Source organism: Bactrocera dorsalis, chromosome 4, assembly GCF_023373825.1.
Source record: "Bactrocera dorsalis isolate Fly_Bdor chromosome 4, ASM2337382v1, whole genome shotgun sequence".
In the NCBI taxonomy this organism is placed as follows: domain Eukaryota; kingdom Metazoa; phylum Arthropoda; class Insecta; order Diptera; family Tephritidae; genus Bactrocera; species Bactrocera dorsalis.
Genome location: NC_064306.1, coordinates 15,368,942 through 15,388,671, shown reverse-complemented (window position 1 = coordinate 15,388,671; position 19,730 = coordinate 15,368,942). Strand labels below are relative to the sequence as shown.

At 36.2% G+C, this 19,730-nt stretch overlaps 2 protein-coding genes across 4 annotated transcripts in view; one reads left to right on the top strand and one right to left on the bottom strand.

Moving 5' to 3' along the window:
* Positions 1-8,747: 8,747 nt before the first annotated feature.
* LOC105233463 (flotillin-2) overlaps positions 8,748-19,730 on the bottom strand; it is a 351,794-nt gene continuing 340,811 nt past the window's right edge. For 2 of the 3 annotated variants that reach the window (XM_049455699.1, XM_049455698.1), the window contains exons 5-7: positions 13,525-14,092; positions 13,271-13,454; positions 8,748-12,492 (exon numbers count right to left, since the gene is read on the bottom strand). In XM_049455699.1, the coding sequence (XP_049311656.1) occupies positions 12,313-12,492; positions 13,271-13,454; positions 13,525-14,092 (932 nt within the window). In that variant the 3' untranslated portion in view covers positions 8,748-12,312. Of the gene's footprint in view, positions 12,493-13,270; positions 13,455-13,524; positions 14,093-18,605; positions 18,967-19,730 lie in introns of those variants that run through there. The other variant, XM_049455700.1, reaches the window with a different exon arrangement.
* Positions 15,691-16,937, top strand: LOC125778385 (uncharacterized). Its single transcript, XM_049455723.1, has 2 exons — positions 15,691-16,096; positions 16,156-16,937. The coding sequence occupies exons 1-2, from the start codon at positions 16,063-16,065 to the stop codon at positions 16,506-16,508; spliced, it is 387 nt and encodes a 128-aa protein (XP_049311680.1). The 5' UTR covers positions 15,691-16,062; the 3' UTR covers positions 16,509-16,937.

Below are 19,730 nucleotides of genomic sequence, written 5' to 3'. Positions count from 1 at the left end.
TTTATATAAGTATATTTAAATATACAAAAGAATGCATACAATTATTAATTTTATGTTTACTAAATTAATAAATACCATAATTCAAAATAAAACAAATACATTATTGTTTTCAATATGCATGTGGGAAATTAAGTAGGATTTTACGGCTACTGCTTGTCTTTTCATCCAGCATGAGTAGGACTGGGGAGAGACTAGCATGTGCTAAAGGAGCGTATGTCATCGTTACGGATAATACGTTACGGGTACATAGTCTCCGATAGGATGGTAAGGGTTAGCTAAATTATCGTCGACGTCATCTAACGGAAGACCCGAGAAACGTGCTGTTTCGACGGGGTCGGACAAAAGGCAGAGGTATGTTAGATGAGTGGGGTTGGTGTGGCAAGCAAAGAGGTGGTCACAGTCATGCGTAGACTCATTGCACGCAGGACATACATATATTGGATATTACGGGGTCTATTCTGGATAAGTAGGAGTTTAACCTGCTACAGTATCCAAAACGAAGCTGCGTATTGGACACTCGTTTCTCGTGGAAACTCGAACTCTTCGTTTGAGATGGGTGTTGGTTTGATTCCGAGTACACCATTCGCTGGAAGAGGGTCGGTGAAGGTGTTGATGGCACCACTATGAATGGCGGTCAGTGCTTGTCAGAAGTTAGAAGTTTGTTGCGTCCGAAATCTGCTCTGCGTACTGTCTAATGTCATCGACGTAATTGAGGAATGCCCTCTTGATGTTCCTAGGAGGGGGTTCCGCTCCAAGCAGTGACTGCAGGGGTGATTTCTGCGAAAGCATCCCAGCAGGAACGGCTTATAGAGTAGTTCATTATGCTTTATAACTGGGAGCATATGGGCCTCACTACGTAGGTGTTCATCAGAAGATATCAAAGAGGCATCCTGTCGTAGCCCGGAGTGTAGTGTTCTGACAATTCTGAAGCTTCTAGCGTTCCACTGCATTCAGACGACGATGCGACGTAGTTAAGGACTGGTCGGTCGATTGCCGTTTTTTGTCCTTTCCCCAAGTGCTGCCGGCTACCAACTTGAGGATTTTGTTGCGGCTCTGTACTTTGGCGATTATCGCGGTCGTATGAATAGTGAAGAAGCATTAACTATCATACACCTAAAATCTTAGGATTATTGACAGTCGCAATCTTGACGCCATCGACTGCAATATTAAGTTCAAGTTTATACTCCTCCGGGCCCGGGTTGAACTCAATCCCAGCAAGAGTCAGGAGGATACGGAACAACCCTGCTGCAAGGCGTTGCTCCAGGGACGACAAGACTAAACTAAGATTTACCGATCTAAACGGGGTTAGATCACCGAAATAATAGCCTTTGGCCGTATAAAATCCGGGTCGATTCCGGTGCGTAGAACCGGCTATTGTGGGAATTGAAATATATCTTCTTCTTCTTTGACGGCGTAGACACCGCTTAACGATTATAGCCGAGTTAACAACAGCGTGCCAGTCGTTTCTTCTTTTCGTTACGTGGCGACAATTGGATATTCCAAGCGAAGCCAGGTCCATATCCACCTGTTTCTTCCAACGGAGTAGAGGTCTTCCTCTTCCTCTGCTTCCGCCGGCGGGTACTGCGTCGAGTACTTTCAGAGCAGGAGCGCTTTCGTCCATCCGGACAACATGACATAGCCACCGTAGCCGCTGTCTTTGAATTCGCTGAACTATGTTAATATCGTCGTATATCTGGTACAGCTCATTGTTCCATCGAATGCGATATTCGGCCTACGCGCAAAGGACCATAAATCTTTCGCAGAACTTTTCTCTCGAAAACTCGCAACGTCGACTATATTACGCAGGCAGAGCTCTTGTTATACCGAGAAACTAAGTCGAAATTTTGTTCTGGATACTTTAGAAATGTCTGAAGAATACTCAAAACTAGTGGTCAAAGCAGCTCTTGAACATTTCCCGAAGTGCCGTTGACTGCAAACTAATTCCTTAACAGGGTATGCACTACCCATGGATCTACCATTTGGTCAAAACAAAATTACTCTTCCGAATCAACCGAACTGTTAACAGTCGGTGTCTAAGAGAATGTATTATACGATTGTAAACAAAATACTGTTCAAGCAAGGTGTGAATTATGAGATGTGAAGGGTGAGATGTTTTGATCGAATGCCAAGGCCGAAATTGGTTTGCAAAATTTCGTTCCGGCAATTTCGATCTTGAGGATGCACCACGTCCTGGAAGGCTTCTTGAAGCCGATGTGTATAAAGTAAAGTCTTGGTTGATCGTCGAATTATAACTTGAGAGATTGCTGAAAGATTAAATTTGTCTAACGCGACCCTTCACAAGCACACGAAACGCCTAGCATTAATTTCGAAGCTTGACATATGGGTTCCTCATGTTCTAAAAGAACAAAAGCTACTTTGTCACCTCAACGACTGTAATTTGCTTATCGAACGTCAAAGAAACGTACATTTTTGAAACGGACTGTTATAAGAATGCAAAGCGGAAGAGATCATGGTCTAAAAAGGATGAACTAGCTCAAACCATCTTTTACTTTGAGCTTTTGCCTCAGAATACCAAAGAATGAAGCGTATTGTGATCAGCTGGATAAATTGAACAGAAGAATCCTGAAATGATCTATAAAAAAGGTGTATTGTTCTACCAAGATATTAGGAGAGATCATACAAGTTTGATGACACGCCAAAGGCTTTTTCAGCTTGAATGGGACGTGTTACCACAACCAGTATATTCCGGGAACTTTTGGTCCCTGCAAAATTTGTTGGATGGGACAATTTTCACCTTAAAACGGGTCGTCAAAAACCACTTGGACCAGCCTGCAAGGATCAAACATATTATGAGCGAGGAATCAATCTCTTGCCCGAAGGATGGCAAAGGATATTGGATCAAAATGGAGAACATATAAGTTCATAAAATGTTTTACAAAATCAATAAATCGTGTTTAAATTGTACCAAAAAAATCGAGATTACTTACTTTTTTTATATTTTGTTTATACAAATACAATATAAAGAAGAGGGCCCAACACACAACCTTGTGGAACTCCTGCTTTTATTTCCCAAACAATAGAATATTTGTCTCCTTGTTTAACGCGAAAGCCAGCCCTCTGGAAATAAGGAAATTCTTTAAATACATCGCCAAGAACACAGATTTATCACTGACTGAATCTTTTGAAACTCTTATACACAACTCAGCTCAAACCTATAACAGTCGTACGCAACTACAATAGACGGTGACTGAAAACTTATCGAAAGTCCTACTTAAGCGTTGTACAGATCTCCATCTTGATATGGCGAAGTTGGTTGGACAGAGATATGACGGAGCAGCAAACATGTCAGTGCATTTAAGTGGAGTGCAAACCAGGATAAGACAACTGTATCCAAAAGCACGATATGTTCATTGCGGTAGTCACCGATTGAACCTTGCGCTTTCTAATACTATGTCATTACCTTCAATACGGAGCTGCCTTGGTATTGTCAATGAAATAGCAAATTTATTTAGAAACCATTCAAATGCAAACACAACTTTCCAGGACGTTATACAGAAGCACGCACCAGAAAGCAAAAAAAGACGACTTGTTCGCCTTTGTGAAACAAGGTTTATAGAAAGGCATGAAAGCCTTATAAGCTTTGTGGAGCTTTTCAAATTCATTGTACTAAGTTTGGAAATAATTTCGAGTAAGACATGGTCCATTTCGACTAAAGCATCAGCCTTCTTACCAGCGGTAGAGAAAAGCGATTTTTTGCTTAGTCTATTCGTCTGTGAGCAATTGTTCAGCTTAACGCTGCCACTGTCTGTGCAACTCCAAGAAAAATCTATGGATTTTGTATCAGCAATGAACCGAGCCAAAGAATTAATAAGAACTCTGCACCAGATAAGAGAAACAGCGGATGGTTTTTTCAACGGTATTTTCCAAACAGTCTAAAGATCTTTTTGACATAGATCTTGTAGTGCCTAGAGTGACTTCGCGTCAAACTACTAGTGCTAATCCACCTTGCACAACCCCTGAAAGCCACTTCAGAGTTACAATATTTATTCCATGCGTTGATGCTCTGATTCAAAACATGACAGAACGTTTATTAGTGAATGAGGATATACTCTCGTCATTTCAAATTCTACTCCCAGGTTTTGCTGCAATTGATAATGCCAAAGAATTAAAAAATTTAACTATTTTCTTCGAGGAGCAAATATCAATAACAGCATTAAAATCAGAGTATCGATTGTGGTGTTGCAGCTTATCAACAATAGATCCAACCATAGAAGTGTTGAAATTACTGCAACATTGCGATGCAACGTATTTTAAAAATATTCACTACCTGCTTACAATTTTACCAACTCTTCCAGTGACGACCGCTTCCTTCGAAAGAACTTCTTCAACCTTAAAAAGAATAAAAACTTTACCACGCAGTGTGATGGGCAATGAGCGGCTGAGTGCACTTGCTGTTATTGCAGTGCACTGGGATATTAAAATACATCCAGATGAAGTAATTAATGATATGGCAAGCAAGAAGAAAAGAAAAATATTACTTATTTAAGTTACAACTACCAAATAATTTAAATAATATGTATATAAATTTATATTGTTTTTTTTAATAAACAGAAAATTTAAAGTTTATATATGTTTTTACTTCAGCCCCCCCCGAAATGAAAAGCTGGCTACGGGCCTGTGTTTCGGTAAAATCAATTTCAATTTCAAAAGCAGTCCCTTTTGACAAGTTTTACTGAATGCTTCTGCAACATCTAAAAACACGGTAGATCAGAATTTTTTTCCTCAAAGGCTCTTTCAATAATGTGTGTAACTCTGTGGATTTTATTAATCGTAGAATGGTTAGCTCGAAACCCAAACTAATGCGCTGGAATTATGGTTTTTCATTATATGATTTTATTGAGACGTTTTATGGGAATTTTCTCAATAAGCTTCGATACTAACGGTAGAAGTGATATGAGCCTCTAAGAAGATACATCATATCCTGCTTTTTCTAGCTTTTGAATCATGTACAGTAAAGTAAGTTCAGTAATTTTCCAATAAGTTGGCGTAGTTAAGATGAAAAGCCGCGTTAATAATGTTGTATATCTATTTGAGGAAGCGTTTTTGGATCAGTAATCAGACGTAACCGGGAGATTTTTTATTTTTCAGATCTTTAATTTTCTCACTTAGCGCACTGCTTGTGCAACTTGAGATTTCTTCGCTTACTTGACTAGACCGGTAGGTTAATCTACGTGTGTTTCATTGCGGCATAAAGGCAGCTCGTTTTCGTGCTGTCGTAAGCAGCTTTTAAATCGACGAAGAGGTGGTCTGTGTCGATTCTTTCAGACGTATTTTCCAAAATTTGGTGTATGGTGAGTATCTGGTGGGTTATTGATTTACCAGGTCTAAAGTCACACAGATAAGGTCCAATCAGTTTTACATATTTTACAAAGAAGCTGATGCATGCTCCTTATCAGTTGTTGTTCTTCATACCGATATTTGCTACTCGAACTTCTTCATGGTCGGACAATGGAACGTGTGCTCCATCGTCTTCGATTGGGGAATCGGATTCGCCTTCTTCTGGCGTTGTACGTTCACTGTCATTCAGCAGGCTGGAGAAGTTTTCCCTCCATAATTTAAGTATGCTCTGGGCATCGGTCACTAGATCGCCTTTGGGGGTTCTGCAAGAGTAAGGTCTTGAAACCTTCTGTAATCCGTCGCATTTTTTCGTAGAATTTTCGAGAATTTCCCCTGTCGGTCAGCTTATCAAGTTCTTCATACTTACGCATTTTAGCCTCTCTTTCTCTGTCTGCAAATGGTATTTTTTCCGCTGCGACACGGCACTCGTCGTGGTACCAGCTGTTGTGCTGCGTTTTCCGGAAACCAATGGTTTCGGCAAGAAGTTTGAAATGCCATCTCACAGTTCTCTCATACCGAGTTTTTGACGAGTGCTCTCAGAGAGCAGGAGTGCAAGCCGAGTAGAAAATCATTCTGCTGTCTGTTGTGATTGCAGCTTCTCGACGTCGAAACTTCCTTGTGTTTGTTGACGTGCGTTTTTGCTGCACAGAGGCGGGTGCGTATTTTGGCTGCAACAAAGTAGTGGTCCCAGTCGATGCACATCTAAAACACTGGAGACGTAACTTCCGTCTATCATAACTTGATCGATCTGGTTGGTGGTTTTTCGATCCGGAGACAGCCAGGTAGCTTGATGAATTTTCTTATGCTGGAATCTGGTGCTACAGATAACTATATTTCCGGCCCCGGCGAAGTCGATCAGCCTCTATCCATTAGGGGATGTTTCGGCATAGATGCTGAATTTACCGACCGTAGTGCCAAATATACCTTCTTTGCCCACCCTGGCGTTAAAGTCGCCAAGCACAATTTTGATATCGTGACGGGGGCAGCTCTCATAGGTGCGCTTCAAGCGCTCATAGAAGGCATCTTTGGTCACATCGTCCTTCTCTTTCGTCGGGGCGTGCGCGCAAATCAGCGATATGTTGAAGAATTTCGCTTTGATGCGGATTGTGGCTAGACGTTCATTCTCCGGAGTGAATGATAGTACTCGGCGACGGAGTCTCTCTCTCACCACGAATCCAACACCAAACTTGCGCTCCTTTATATGGCCACTGTAGTAAATGTCACAAGGACCTACCCGTATCTGTCCTTGTCCCGTCCATCGCATTTCTTGGACGCCGGTAATGTCAGCCTTCACTCTAACGAGGACATCAACCAGCTGGGCAGCGGCACCTTCCCAATTAAGGGACCGGACATTCCAGGTGCATGCCCTTAAATCGTAGTCCTTATTTCGTTTGCCATGGTCGTCATCAAAAGGGGGATCTCTCATCCGAGGTTGTTTTGTCTTTTGGCGGGTCCCAAACCCAGCGCACAACCGTTCTCACTTTAGTTCCACTTCAAAGGCATGTTTTCCAGCTACCCAGAGGATACTTGGTCAAAGACCGGAAGTCGTGAGCTGCTTGAGCCATATGTAAAAGAATCGTTTCTGGCCACTCCCAAGTGAATGGCGATCAGAGAATTTTCCTCACTTGTCTGAACTTCTACACATGACTCCATCCTCCACTCTCAGCAACGGTTGCTATATTTTTCTCACTCCGTGCGGGAATGCAATTGGCTTGCCCAAATGTAAAAAAGAATTAGAGACCTTACTCCATGTTGAAGACAAAGAAATATTTGCCTTATATTCGAACCCAATTTTACTATTGAGACTTTCGTTAAATTCAAAAACTACAAGACGTATTGCTCGAACCACCCAAATATCTATATATTGAGAAATTAACGAAAACAAAAATACAAAATATTCCCTTTGGAAAGCTGTAAAAAATGTTAGGAAACCAATATTGCCGACTACATCCCTCAGAAAGCCAAACAGATCCAGGGCCAAAAGCGACGAAGAAAAAAATCTAACGTGAAAAGCAATAGCAAAGCTTACGACGATAATAAATGCTTGCTTAAATCTGAGGTCCCACTGTCATGGAAAGTATCTGAAATCATTATGGTACAAAAACCTGGCAAAAGCGCGCATGAGGCATTGGACAAGACAACGTCCAATCTCACTGTTGTCTATTTTGTCCAAACTACAGAACATAATTGAAGTTTTTGGATTCTCAACATTCTACAATAGATCAAGAGTTCATCGAATAACGAGAATAATCGAAGCTGCGATGGAAAAAAGCACAATTGCACAGCTGTTTTTTTTAACGTATTCCAGGCGTTTCCACAGTATCTTACCGACCTAGTTGACTCTTACCTGAGCAACCGCTACTTCAGAATCAAGCAGGGATAATCATATACTACATTACAGCCGATAAAAACAGTTGTACCCCAAGGACATACGGAATTCAACTGTGGGGATGGCTGCACCGTTATACAATGAAGCGGTGTAAATATTCCAAAACAAAGCTCTGCGAAAAATTGTAAATGTCCCGTGGTACATACGCAATTCGGATCTGCATCGTGATCTTCATTTAAAAATGGTTCGGGAAGTCATTTAAGGCATCGAAACATGCAAAAAGGTTACAAAATCATGTAAACACTGAAGCTCGACAACTAGGAGAGACTAGAAATAGCAAGCACAGACTGAAAAGAACAACGTTTCATGATCTCTTAAGAATCTAAGAAAACAAAAAATATCATAATACTTAATTAAGTTTAGTTTAAAAAAAAAGTTTGTTATTACAGCTTTATTGTTTTACTTTATAAATTGAGAAGAATATTGATTGTTAGTTTATATTTATCACTAGTTGCAATTACAATGAAGTGCAAAATTGTCGCTTTATCTGTCTGTTCAGTCGAATATTATCCAATAATGAATGCTGGGTCTTAAGATGGGTGATAATGTTGCGAATAGTGCGCTTAGTATGTAGGTCGATTACCATAAGTTGAGCGAAGCGCGCGAAACTCATTCTTTACAGAATGTGAATTTTCTTAAGAAAGTTGAATGATTTGTAAATGTTGTTCAGGCGTAAGTCTTTCCATGATGAAATGCCAAACAATGTCGAACAAAAATAGCATGACAGCTTGACAATGAGTTGTGTATCTAAAAATTCTATTGAAAAAAAATACCTCTACTTGGATCCCACATTATTACCTTTTTGCCAATTTCTATCAAGTCAAGTCGAAACCTTATTTAATATGCAATGTTTTTAGTTTTATAAAATAAACTAATATACTGGCCAAAGAGTTATTTAAAATTGTAATTTATGACTATACCCAAACTCTTTAACAAGCAGATGGAATAAATAAAGAAATGTTAAAACAAACAAAAAAAAATACAAATGAAAACAAATAAATTGCGTTAATTTTATTATCAATACACAAAAGTACAATTTATTTAAATCTTCATTCAAGGTGTACGGTTTTTACAAAATATTATATTACAATCTAAACTCCTTTTATGTATATTTTAGCCATTTTGTTCTTTTACAATTGTTGACTGTGGCTAATGCTTTATAAATATACATATGTATGTATGTATAAGTAAATATATTGTATTTCCGATTGAACATTATTGAGTGTGTGTGTTCCAGCATATTTTGCATGAATTTGAAAATGCTTCGCAGTATTTGTGTGGCGTTTACATGGCGTGACTGTATAACTGTAAAGCACTTTACTCATTTACGCTGAAGTTAAGTTAACATTATATTTATCATCATTTTAATTTGCAATTTTTTTAAACTAAATAAATTTCCAAAAAGTAAATACTTACAAATATCAATAGTTTATCAGATAGACAATTTAAATGCTCTAAAATTGTTATAGTTTTGTTCCTTAGGCTTGTATACACTCGATTTTGTGTTTGATTGTTTGATATAAAGGTAATAATTTTAAAAAAATTTGCAGTAATTTCAATAAAATATGGTACAGTTAAGAAATATTTGTTATATGCTTATATACGATGTATACTTTATTTATATTGCGATAAACCATAGTATATAATCTGTGTATATATGTATATATACTCGTGTTATTGTGTTTGTGAACTCAAAACAACAAATAAAAAGAAGAAGAATATGCCTAGCAAATGTATGGTTTTTTTTTAATGATTACGTAATAACATATACGGAACAAACAAACTTTAATAATAATAACAAAAATTAACAGTACGTATTTATATATTTTTTTAATTTATAGAAATCAACAATCGTAATAAATTCCCAATACTCGATTTGATATGGCAAATGATATTTCGTTATTTTCAACTAAATTTAATGTGAAATATTTTCAATAAAAACTAATTTTCGAAACGATATGTCTAATATGCACATATAAAACTCTTACTTAAGTCTTTACACAATTGTACGTGACTGAAAATTTGGCAAAAGAATTTAACTTAAGTGAGTAATTCTCTCAAGTTCTATTAATTAATTATTATTATTTTTTTTCTAATTAAATTAATATGCAAATCCTTGAAATTATATGTACCAAAATGAAAAAAAATTTTTGGTCAAAAATACACAGATATTTGCCTACTGCATACTACTCGTACATACCATAACTACATACATATGCCTTTGGATTGTGCGGTAGTAACATGTAAAGAAATTGAAAAGGTAAAAAAAATTTCGCTTGAAAAATTGTATGCAAAACTTTCCAAATAGAGCACATACATATAAAGACTGGCAAATTTTAAGGGTTTCTACTATAAAAGTCGTAACATAAATTTGTTATTTTTTAGGGTTTAAATAATATTTTTAGTTTTATACATTGCTAAGAAGTAAAGAAATGTTGTAAATGCATGTTGTGTTGAGGAAAATTGTGGTATTTTTATCAAGTTTTATGAGAAATCGATACCGTAATCGAGTGTTAATACAGTGCATATAAACATGGAACACATTGTTCTATATTGGAAAAACTAAGTGAGGGTCACTTAATTTAAATAAATTCAATAATAAACTCATAGTCTTCTCCACTTTATTGAAAACTGATAAACTGTTTATTCGAACTTCATAATTAAAAAAAAAAAACAATAATGCAAGTTTGTTGCTCAAAATACGTATTTTTTGTTTGCTTCACGCATAGTTAAAAATATGTCACAACGAAATGGAAAAAGATATCATATTTTTTTAAATTATTATTCATCTATTGCATGACGTATGTAAGTTTTTTCGAATGTGATGCCTTCTAAATGTAATAAATTGATGTGCGAACTGATTTTGTAAATTTGTAGCTAAAGCTTAAATGTTAAACTGAATTTCCTTTATTGAGCATTTTTTGTAATTCCTACAAATAACTTGTATGATTTTCCAAGAAACGTTTATTTGCTTTCAACAGACAGTTCCAGCATACAATCGGTTTGATTTTTTTGTTCTAGCGATATTAACTGCAAAATGTCACCTAAAGTGTATTAATATAAATTCATATAAATTTGGTTGTCCAAATAAGCACTATTTTTTCTTACTAAATATACATTTCGCTATTGCAATATTTTTGATGTTCAATTTGGTGGAGAAGTCTGCGTCTACACAGCTTATCTTGTAATTAATAGCTTATGTGTTTTTGAAATTGAGCTATCGATTTCATTGCACAAGTTTAAGCCGCGTAAACTGTAAAAGAAAGCGTATCATTAAATTATTTTGATAAAGTATAGACTTATAATAAATGTGATGTTTCGAAACGCATATTCATTGTAGAACTGCTGCTTTCCTGTATTTTTTTTTCCAAATATATGTATATGTAATTTTTATAAACATATGCTTCGAGTGAACTTTCAGAAGACTATGTATTATATCTGCAGTGTGTATGTACTATATAAAATATCAAGCTGAACACCTGCTAATACAACAACTTTTTAATTTATTATTTTAATTATTATTATTTTTAATTGTAAATTTGAAAAATTTTAAAAAGTTATACATAGTGTAATGTAAGTCGAGAAAATTTTAACAATTTGGAAAATGGCAGCAGTTAATTGTTCAGAACTGGTTAAAGTGTTGTCATATAATTTTTTTTACTTTTGCTAAGTCAAACACTTTTTTCATTATTGTAAAATCAAAATTTACACATACAAAACTAAATTACAAAGAGTACATTGTTAACTTTGAATACTTTTAATTGAGAAAGTCGCTATACATATTTTATGTTCATATTTCTTTTGATTGGGAGACACTGAGACAAGAATATAGTTCATTTACAATGCATGTATGTGGCTATGAAACGGAAGAGAGTTATATAGATATATTTTTTTACCAGTCAGTTTTGTAAAAACTAATTTTAATTTATTTAGTTTCCTTCTTTACGCACTACTGTAGTTATAAAGGAAATTCGCGAACATTTGTAGAAACTTTATTGTAGTTACGTTTGTGCCTAGAACGTTTTTCTAAATAATTTAAATTCTTTTTAAATATACATATGTACATATAAAGATACTCTGTAAGATTGTATATGCTTGCTTGTATAAAAGTGTGTTGTACATTTATATTAAGGAGGCGAGTATATTTAGATTACTAATTCAATGCAAAATAGACGCTTAAGCCAGAGTTCGCTTTTAGTTTTGTGTATACTTTTTACTCTTTTATCCAATTTTTTATTTTCCTTTTGTGTTTTAATATTTATCTTTGCTTAGATTGAACTGTTACTTTGCTTTATTGATTTCTGAACATTGTGCTAAAATATAGCTTTCTTTTTGTTGTTTTTGTAATTCATTTTATATTATAATTCGTTTATGTTTAGCACTTTCTTCTTCTCCATTTTTCGTCATAATTTGTGTCATTTATTATTTTATCATAATATTTCGTTTGTTTTGTGTTTCAGTTATCATTTTCCAACTTGTTCCATTTCACGTTTTAATCTTTATGTCATCAACATCATCGTTCGGGCATCTTGAGGCGTTTGCATGCTTGAGTGTTGCATTGAATTTCACGCCTTGGCTCCGGGTATTTTGGATAATACTTTCGACAAATCGACGCCGGTGATTGCATTAATGGACGGTGGCAATTGTGCTACTAGACGTGTCACATCGTTGGTTATGTTATCGTTGCCGCCAATGAGTACGATCTCATCGGTCTTGGCGAGTGGGGCAGCTACTTCGGCAGCGATCTATAAAAAAAAAAACAAGAAAAAACGTTAACCTTGTTTGCAACGAAGCTATAATACTCTTCACAAATAAAATATTTTTCATACAAGAGCTTGATTTTGTCGTGCAGTTTGTATCGCAGCTATGTATATGCTATGCTATAGTGGTCCGAACTAAAAAATTTGTTCGAAAATTTTAGTATTGCTTTGCAATAATGCCCGCCGAATTCAGGGAAGACATCTTGTCAAACAAAAAAGTTTACCATCAAAGGCTTAATTTTGAGCGTTTAGCTTGTACGGTAGCTATCAGCTATAGTAGCCGGGTCTCAGCAATTTGTTCGGAGAAAGAAAGAAATATTTTATTTTTACAAAGAAACTGATATTTGTATAGAAAATTAAAACATTTCAACTATGGAAACTATTAACCTGTATAACCCTAGTTGATTAATGGTTCTCGGTGTGGAGTGAAATGTGTCTCATTGAGAAGCATCTCTTTGAACCGAAGGTCAAAGCAACAACCAAAATTTGTATATTCTATTTATAAAAGATGTTGAGTGCGTCTTTGAATTCTTTAATGCGTTGATAGTGAGGGCAATTTCTTGCTCACAAATTTTTTACGAATGGTATTATTTTAGAATTATTTATCTTTTAGGGCAATAAATCTATTAGAAGCATGCTATAGCAAGCAAGCTATAAATTTTCAATCCAAAAATTTCTTTCGATAGTAAAACTAGCATAAAAGGATGAGTCCAGTAAAATTTATGTAGATGCTATTTGGAACTAACTGTCCAGTATTACTCACCTTAGGCAGAGATTCGAGCACAATATTCATGATGGCAGCGTCGCCATACTGTTTGTAGACATGTGCCTTCATACGCATGCGTTCCGCCTCTGCTTTGCCGACAAGCTCAATGGCATGAGCTTCGGCTGAACCTATTTTACGTATCTTTTCGGCATCTGCGCGTGCCGCCTCAATTGTCTGACACCTGCGTAGGAAACACGAAGAATATTTCATTAAAAGCGTTACACTCGGAGTAATACTCGTATGATACTTACTGTTTACCCTGCGCAATTGTCTGCACACGATGTGACTCCGCTTCGGCTGGCAGTTTAACGGTAGCCATTAGTTCGCGCTCCTTGCGCTGCACTTCTTGCGCTTCGATTTCGATTTGCTTGCGACGTTCGACAACTTCGATTTGTATTTCTTCGTTACGTATTCTCTGTCGTATCTTTGCTGCTTGCAATTCGTAAGCCAGTTGCGATTCAGCTTTCGCTGTATTGATCTCTTGATCAAAGTTGGCCTTTTGCAATTTATACATACGCGAATTATCCTCGATTTTGGTGTCCGTGGAATACTTCACATCCATGGCGCTCTTCTCACATTCAGCTTCGCGTATGCCGGCATCTCGGTTGGCTTCGGCCACACCCGCATCAGCGTCACGCTTCACGCTCGCCGTTTGCGCTTTGCCCAACGATGCCAGATATTGCACATCATCGTAGACATCCTTGATGGTGAATGAGAGTATTTCAATGCCCATGCGGCCGACATCAGGTGCGGCTACCTCGCGTACCAGCGCAGCGAATTGGTCGCGATCTTTGTAAACCTCTTCTACTGTAAGCGTTCCTGTAATTAAACAAGAAAATATCATATTGTTAAAACAAATTTTGAGGAAAGCAGTTATTCTAAAATTTCCGGTCGACTTAAATGTTCATGACTATAATATCATTAAAACAAAGGACCTTTGCAGGAGTTAAACCAAAATAGAGCTTTAGTATATTATGACAGAAAATGTAATTTTTTAAGATTACGGATTTTTACAAACTCTACACAAGAGAAATCTTAACTTAATTACACATTTTGAACGTTTAAATTATATCATATATGTATGTATGTACATTTATTTGTTTAAATTTTCATTTGTAATTTTCCGAGATCAGTTCTACTTCGCATAATTAAACGAATGAACACCGATTCATACATAACTTTGAAAGCAGATTATACGAAAACAACTTAAATTTTGAGGAACCAAGGGGTGTTTTTTTAGACGTGTGGCTTTCAATGAGATAATTCTTATTTTCGGTGTTGACATTTTGACAGCTGTTACTTGATTTATTTTGATGTGGTTTGCCATTTCATAAAAAGCAAATTTACTCTGGAACAACTTTTACAAATCCTTAAAATTTATTACAAAATAATGGATCGGTTCGCGCACTCTCGTTTCTGTCGACATAATTGATCGCAGAGTCGATAATTTGAGCAACTAGTAGTTACTGAGCAATTAGTAGTTACTCTAGTGGATAGTGCGCGTTCTCAGAGATTGCATGCAGTGCGCAACGAAAACGTTATTGCCGCTATGGAGCAGAGTATCGAAGAAGAATCGAATGAGCCCATCCGTCATCGAAAGCAAAAGTGCAGTAATTGAAGCTGTGCCCATCCACTTTGCGGAATATTTTGCGAAAGGATCTTTGTTTGAGGGCTTACAAAATTCAACACTTGAATAATAATAGAAGTCGTCAAGAATTGGGTTATTTATAAAAAAGTTATAATAATTATAAAATATAATGTCAAACCCAATAACAATAAAGTTAAATTCTTCTTTTATTTCTTCTTGAAAACCACATGTCTAAAACCACACCCTTTTTAATTAAAATCCTTAACTTTTTCACATATATTTCAATTAAAAAATATTATTGATGTTCATAGACATTTACAAATTACCATTGACTTACACACTGCTATTAATTAAAAATCATGGAGACAAGAAGTGAGCATATTCATTTGCTATTTAAACATTTTGCCCCCTTAAACTACTTTTTCTGCGGTCACAAGTCAATAAATAATGCTGACAACGAAAACCAAGTTGAAAACTAACGTTCAACGCGTCATTAACGATTTCAGGTCTTATGAAAAAATAAAAAAGTGGCGCTAAACAGGGTTCAGGGTAATATCTTCGTTAGACACCTATTGTGCGAATAGCTTTTAAAACACCAGACATCAAAACAAATAAGTTTAAATCTTACGCATTACATTAGTTCAGTTGACCTCCAAAATGGTATTCTTATTCACCGCTGTTTGTCCAAATGTAAGGTATGCTTGAGACTCGATGAAGCCGCGCTTCTTATTGCATTGTGCATCAATTCAATGCATTTATGCTTCTTTCACTAACGGATGAACGCTGCAGTATTCATATTGTTCTTTGGTGCTTTGTTGTACCAATAATTGACAGGTTAGTATCGATCGAATTGTCGCACACCTCAACGTGGTTAACTTTTTTTATTATAAAATAACGGATTGAGTGCGTTTAATGTAACGGCTTTCGGCGACAAGTTCTTAAAGACTGAAATTTTAGTGCATTCGATGGTTGAAAGTTCTGAATGAGTGAAAACATATTTCTTTACGACCAGCTCATTCAACGGCATTTAAATTCTATTTTTTGTTTCTAGTAACGGACTGGCATTATCATACGGTAAAATTCACTTTCAGCAGTTGTATATAAATAGTGAGCGAATGTAGTTTGTCTCTCATAGTCAACTGAAATTCGAACGAGATATCATCGCTTTTGTAATTTTATTTGGAAAAATATAAAGTTTAGAATGAAGTGCAGTGGCCTCTTGACTACAATTTTCAGTAAGTGACATCTTAAAAACAAAACTAAGATATTTTGCTGATTACCAAATTTTTCACAGTTTCAGTGTGGACGGGCACTAGAGCATCGCTGATGAAATGTGCCTGTGAACCCGGAGCGCCGGGACCTATGGGGCCGCCTGGTCCCAGAGGAGAGCCTGGCTACGGTACGCCATCATATTATCCTCATGCACGCGGTCCTCCGGGACCGCCAGGACCACCTGGCATATGCGGCTGTCCTTTTTTGCCACAAAATTTCGGTGGAGGTTTCGGTTTTATTGGAGCAGGTGGTGGGGGTGGCGGAGGCGGTGGCGGTGGTGGTGGTAATGGTACCGGAGGAGGGGGAGGTGGAGGCGGTGGCGGAGGAGGAGGTGGTGGCGGTGGAGGAGCATTTGGAGGCGGAGGCGGTAAATAATTATTTTAGCGCTTACTATTTTTTGAACAACAAACTTTGTATTCCAACCAGGTGGTGGTGGCGGAGGTTTTCGCATTTTTCAAGGCGATTTACAAGATTTGCAAGGATTAATGGCAGAAAATCTGATTTTGGTGACAACACCGAATCCAATCAATCCCAATAGACTGTCAAGCCTTTTATCCACTACTTCTCGGCCAATTTCGAACGTCGGGAATAACGTTCAGTATCCACCGAATACATTAATAGTTGTTGGTGCGAATGGTGAATTTATACCGGTGAATAGTGTACGCGGCGGCATAAATGTTTCGCCAACGCCGAGCGCAGCTTCATTTGCTACATTTAATACAGGCCTTCAATCGCCTACTACGCAATCTTTGTCATTGGCTTCAATGCCTTCTGGTGGTCTATATTCAACGGCTTCGCGTCCTTTGAATTCCATGAATCAAGGTTTCACAGATTTTGCGCAGTATCGCCGCCAGGTTCTGCTTGGAGAGGCCAAGCGCAATGAATCAATTCAATCCTCCACCACTAGTACGGATGCCGATGACGCAGGAGAGGACAAGAATAGGGACGAGGGGTTTCAGTCTCAAGAAAATTCCCAGCATAATACGAACCAAGTTGCAGACAGCGTGGAAGAGTTCCAGCGAGCGGTGGAAGAACTACGTAAAAGGTTCGCACACTTGAATAAGCCTAGAAATGGACCAGGACAACAAATTGCGATTTTATTGTAATTAATATAGCTATGTTTTTAATACGGTGAAGGTTCCTTTTAATATAGAACTTAATTATAAGTAAGGAAAAAACGGGTTTTTGGTGTCGGGTAAAAATGAGAACTTAGAAAATTTGGGAATATACAAAATTATTAAATTTTTTTTAGGGAATACTGGTAGCTGATACTAGTTTGTATAAGAATGCTACTGAGTGCTTAAAAAGTTGAAGAATTCTACTGAACTATGTATATTAAAATTTAATTATTATATAATTGAATATTGTACTAAAATTACAAACTTCATAATGATTATTTACAAGCAAAATTCATTCTTCTCTGAAAATTTTTTTTTCTAGTCAAAAACTTACTTTTATCTTAATTTAATTAGTTGAGTTTAGAACCATTGAAGTAAATTAACTAAGAAATATATCAGGTTAGACAGAAACATTGAAAGTGTAACAGAACATTGGCAACAGAGTGGTTAATTACACTAATTGGCTGTAAACGGTTTACAGTGAAATATAGAATGCTGGGTTATAATATATAGACAGCTAAAATCTTTTAATAGCAATGCTTTCGCGGATCAGGTTTAATGATCAAATATAAATGAAATTTTTTTTTAATTATCTGAACAAACGAGTTTCTACACGATAACCCGAATAGAATCAAAAGTTACGACTATTCGAATTTCATGGTATTCAATGTTTGAACTGGATTTCAGGCAGATGACCGGAACAACTAAGTTTTATATACTATCAGTTCAATTTTGCATCACTTTTCCGGATGCCGATCTTATTTTCCTAATACCATATGAATGTCAGTTTCTGATTAGACATTTTTTCTTTATGAATATAGAATATAGATTTTACCTTGCTCCAGAAAAGTTGTCTAACACAGTGTTCAGACAAGGACCGGTTTGGGCGAAAACAGAGCCTTCTTTTGAACATATTCCGTTAGCTTTTATAGCTGTGGGAAACAGTTAACTCTAACAAATAACAAATGACAAATGATGGCAACATTTACCTATAACATTAATTAATTATGTGTTCTTTGAACCACCACACAGTAAGTTTGTTTATGATTTTGCGAGCATGGCGAGTCTCTTCACTATTGTTCCCTCAACAAATTCTGCAGTTTCTCTTATGTATGTAGCCATTAAAGCCAAAAAATAACACTTATTAAAATTTCAATTTATATGGATATATATATCGTAAAGCCTCCTTGGCTTTTCCATTATTGTAATGTTTTGTAGGAGTTCACTTCAACTTCAACTATTATGTTCACATTTCAAAATACAGTTAAATTAAAAAAAAATATGTTTTGAATTGTTGTAATAGTAATATTTTTTACTAGATATTAAAATATATGCTTAAGGTATACTCAATTACCTGGACACAACGAAATATGTACCGCCAATAATCAACGAAAGTTTTAGCATTCCCATCAACAGAAAAGTCATTGCACAGTTTGATGTGATTTTGTTGTCGTTGTTATTTTGGATCAACACTTTTAACAATGTAATTTAACTTTTCCAAACACAAAACTTATTAATAATTATTGCATAAAATAATTTATAAAAATTTACTGCAACAAATTTAGCAAATCTTCTTCGAGTTCAAACACCGACTAATTTCGCTTTTTCTCACTTATTGTCGGATGTCGCAGTAGTGGCGAATCTCGAACTCGTCTGAATTAAAAGTTTACACTTTGTTCACAACAGTTATATAAATCAATTGACTCCCAACGGCGAGTGATGAGCGTTTAATAGGGTGCTCTTGGTTATATTATATGTATATCTACGGAAAATTATTTAGATTTTTTTTAGCGAAAATGCTCATATCCAGTGGGTTTACAAGGCAAATAATTTGTCTTACTTCTTCCTTATACAATTGGGACAGTTGGAATGGAATAGTTTAAGGAATGCAACTCCTAATTGATCTGCCCATTATCATTTAGTAATGTCTTTAAATACCGATTTTTTATAATATCAATCAATAGTAAAAAAGGGTTATCTATAAACATTACCGCACGTCCTAGCAGAATGAAAAAATTAGAGAAAATTTGTTACTTATAACTAACTACCCTTTGCAACGCATAAAACATTTCGCCACCCTAATAACAATTCTATTCTAAAGCTAAAAATCTACACAGCGATAAGTTTGTGGCGAACTTGCAGAAATTATACGCTAATTGCGGTTCATTGAGTTTCATTGATTAGACAGTGACGTCAGATTGCGGTACGTACGATTAGGAATTGTGATAAAAATATACATAATACTAATTTACTACTTTAAAATATTTTGCCTTTGGAGATAACGCAACTATCGTTGTGACGATTTTGGATGAAGTAAAATACATATATGTATGTACATAAGTTTTGTATATCAAATAAATTTGTTATTATGAGCAATACATGAAGAAAATAATGGGTGCTTTTTTAGACGTGTGAGACAATACTTTTTTCGGAATTGGCCTTTTTGACAGCTGTTACTTGATTTATATACAGTATGGTT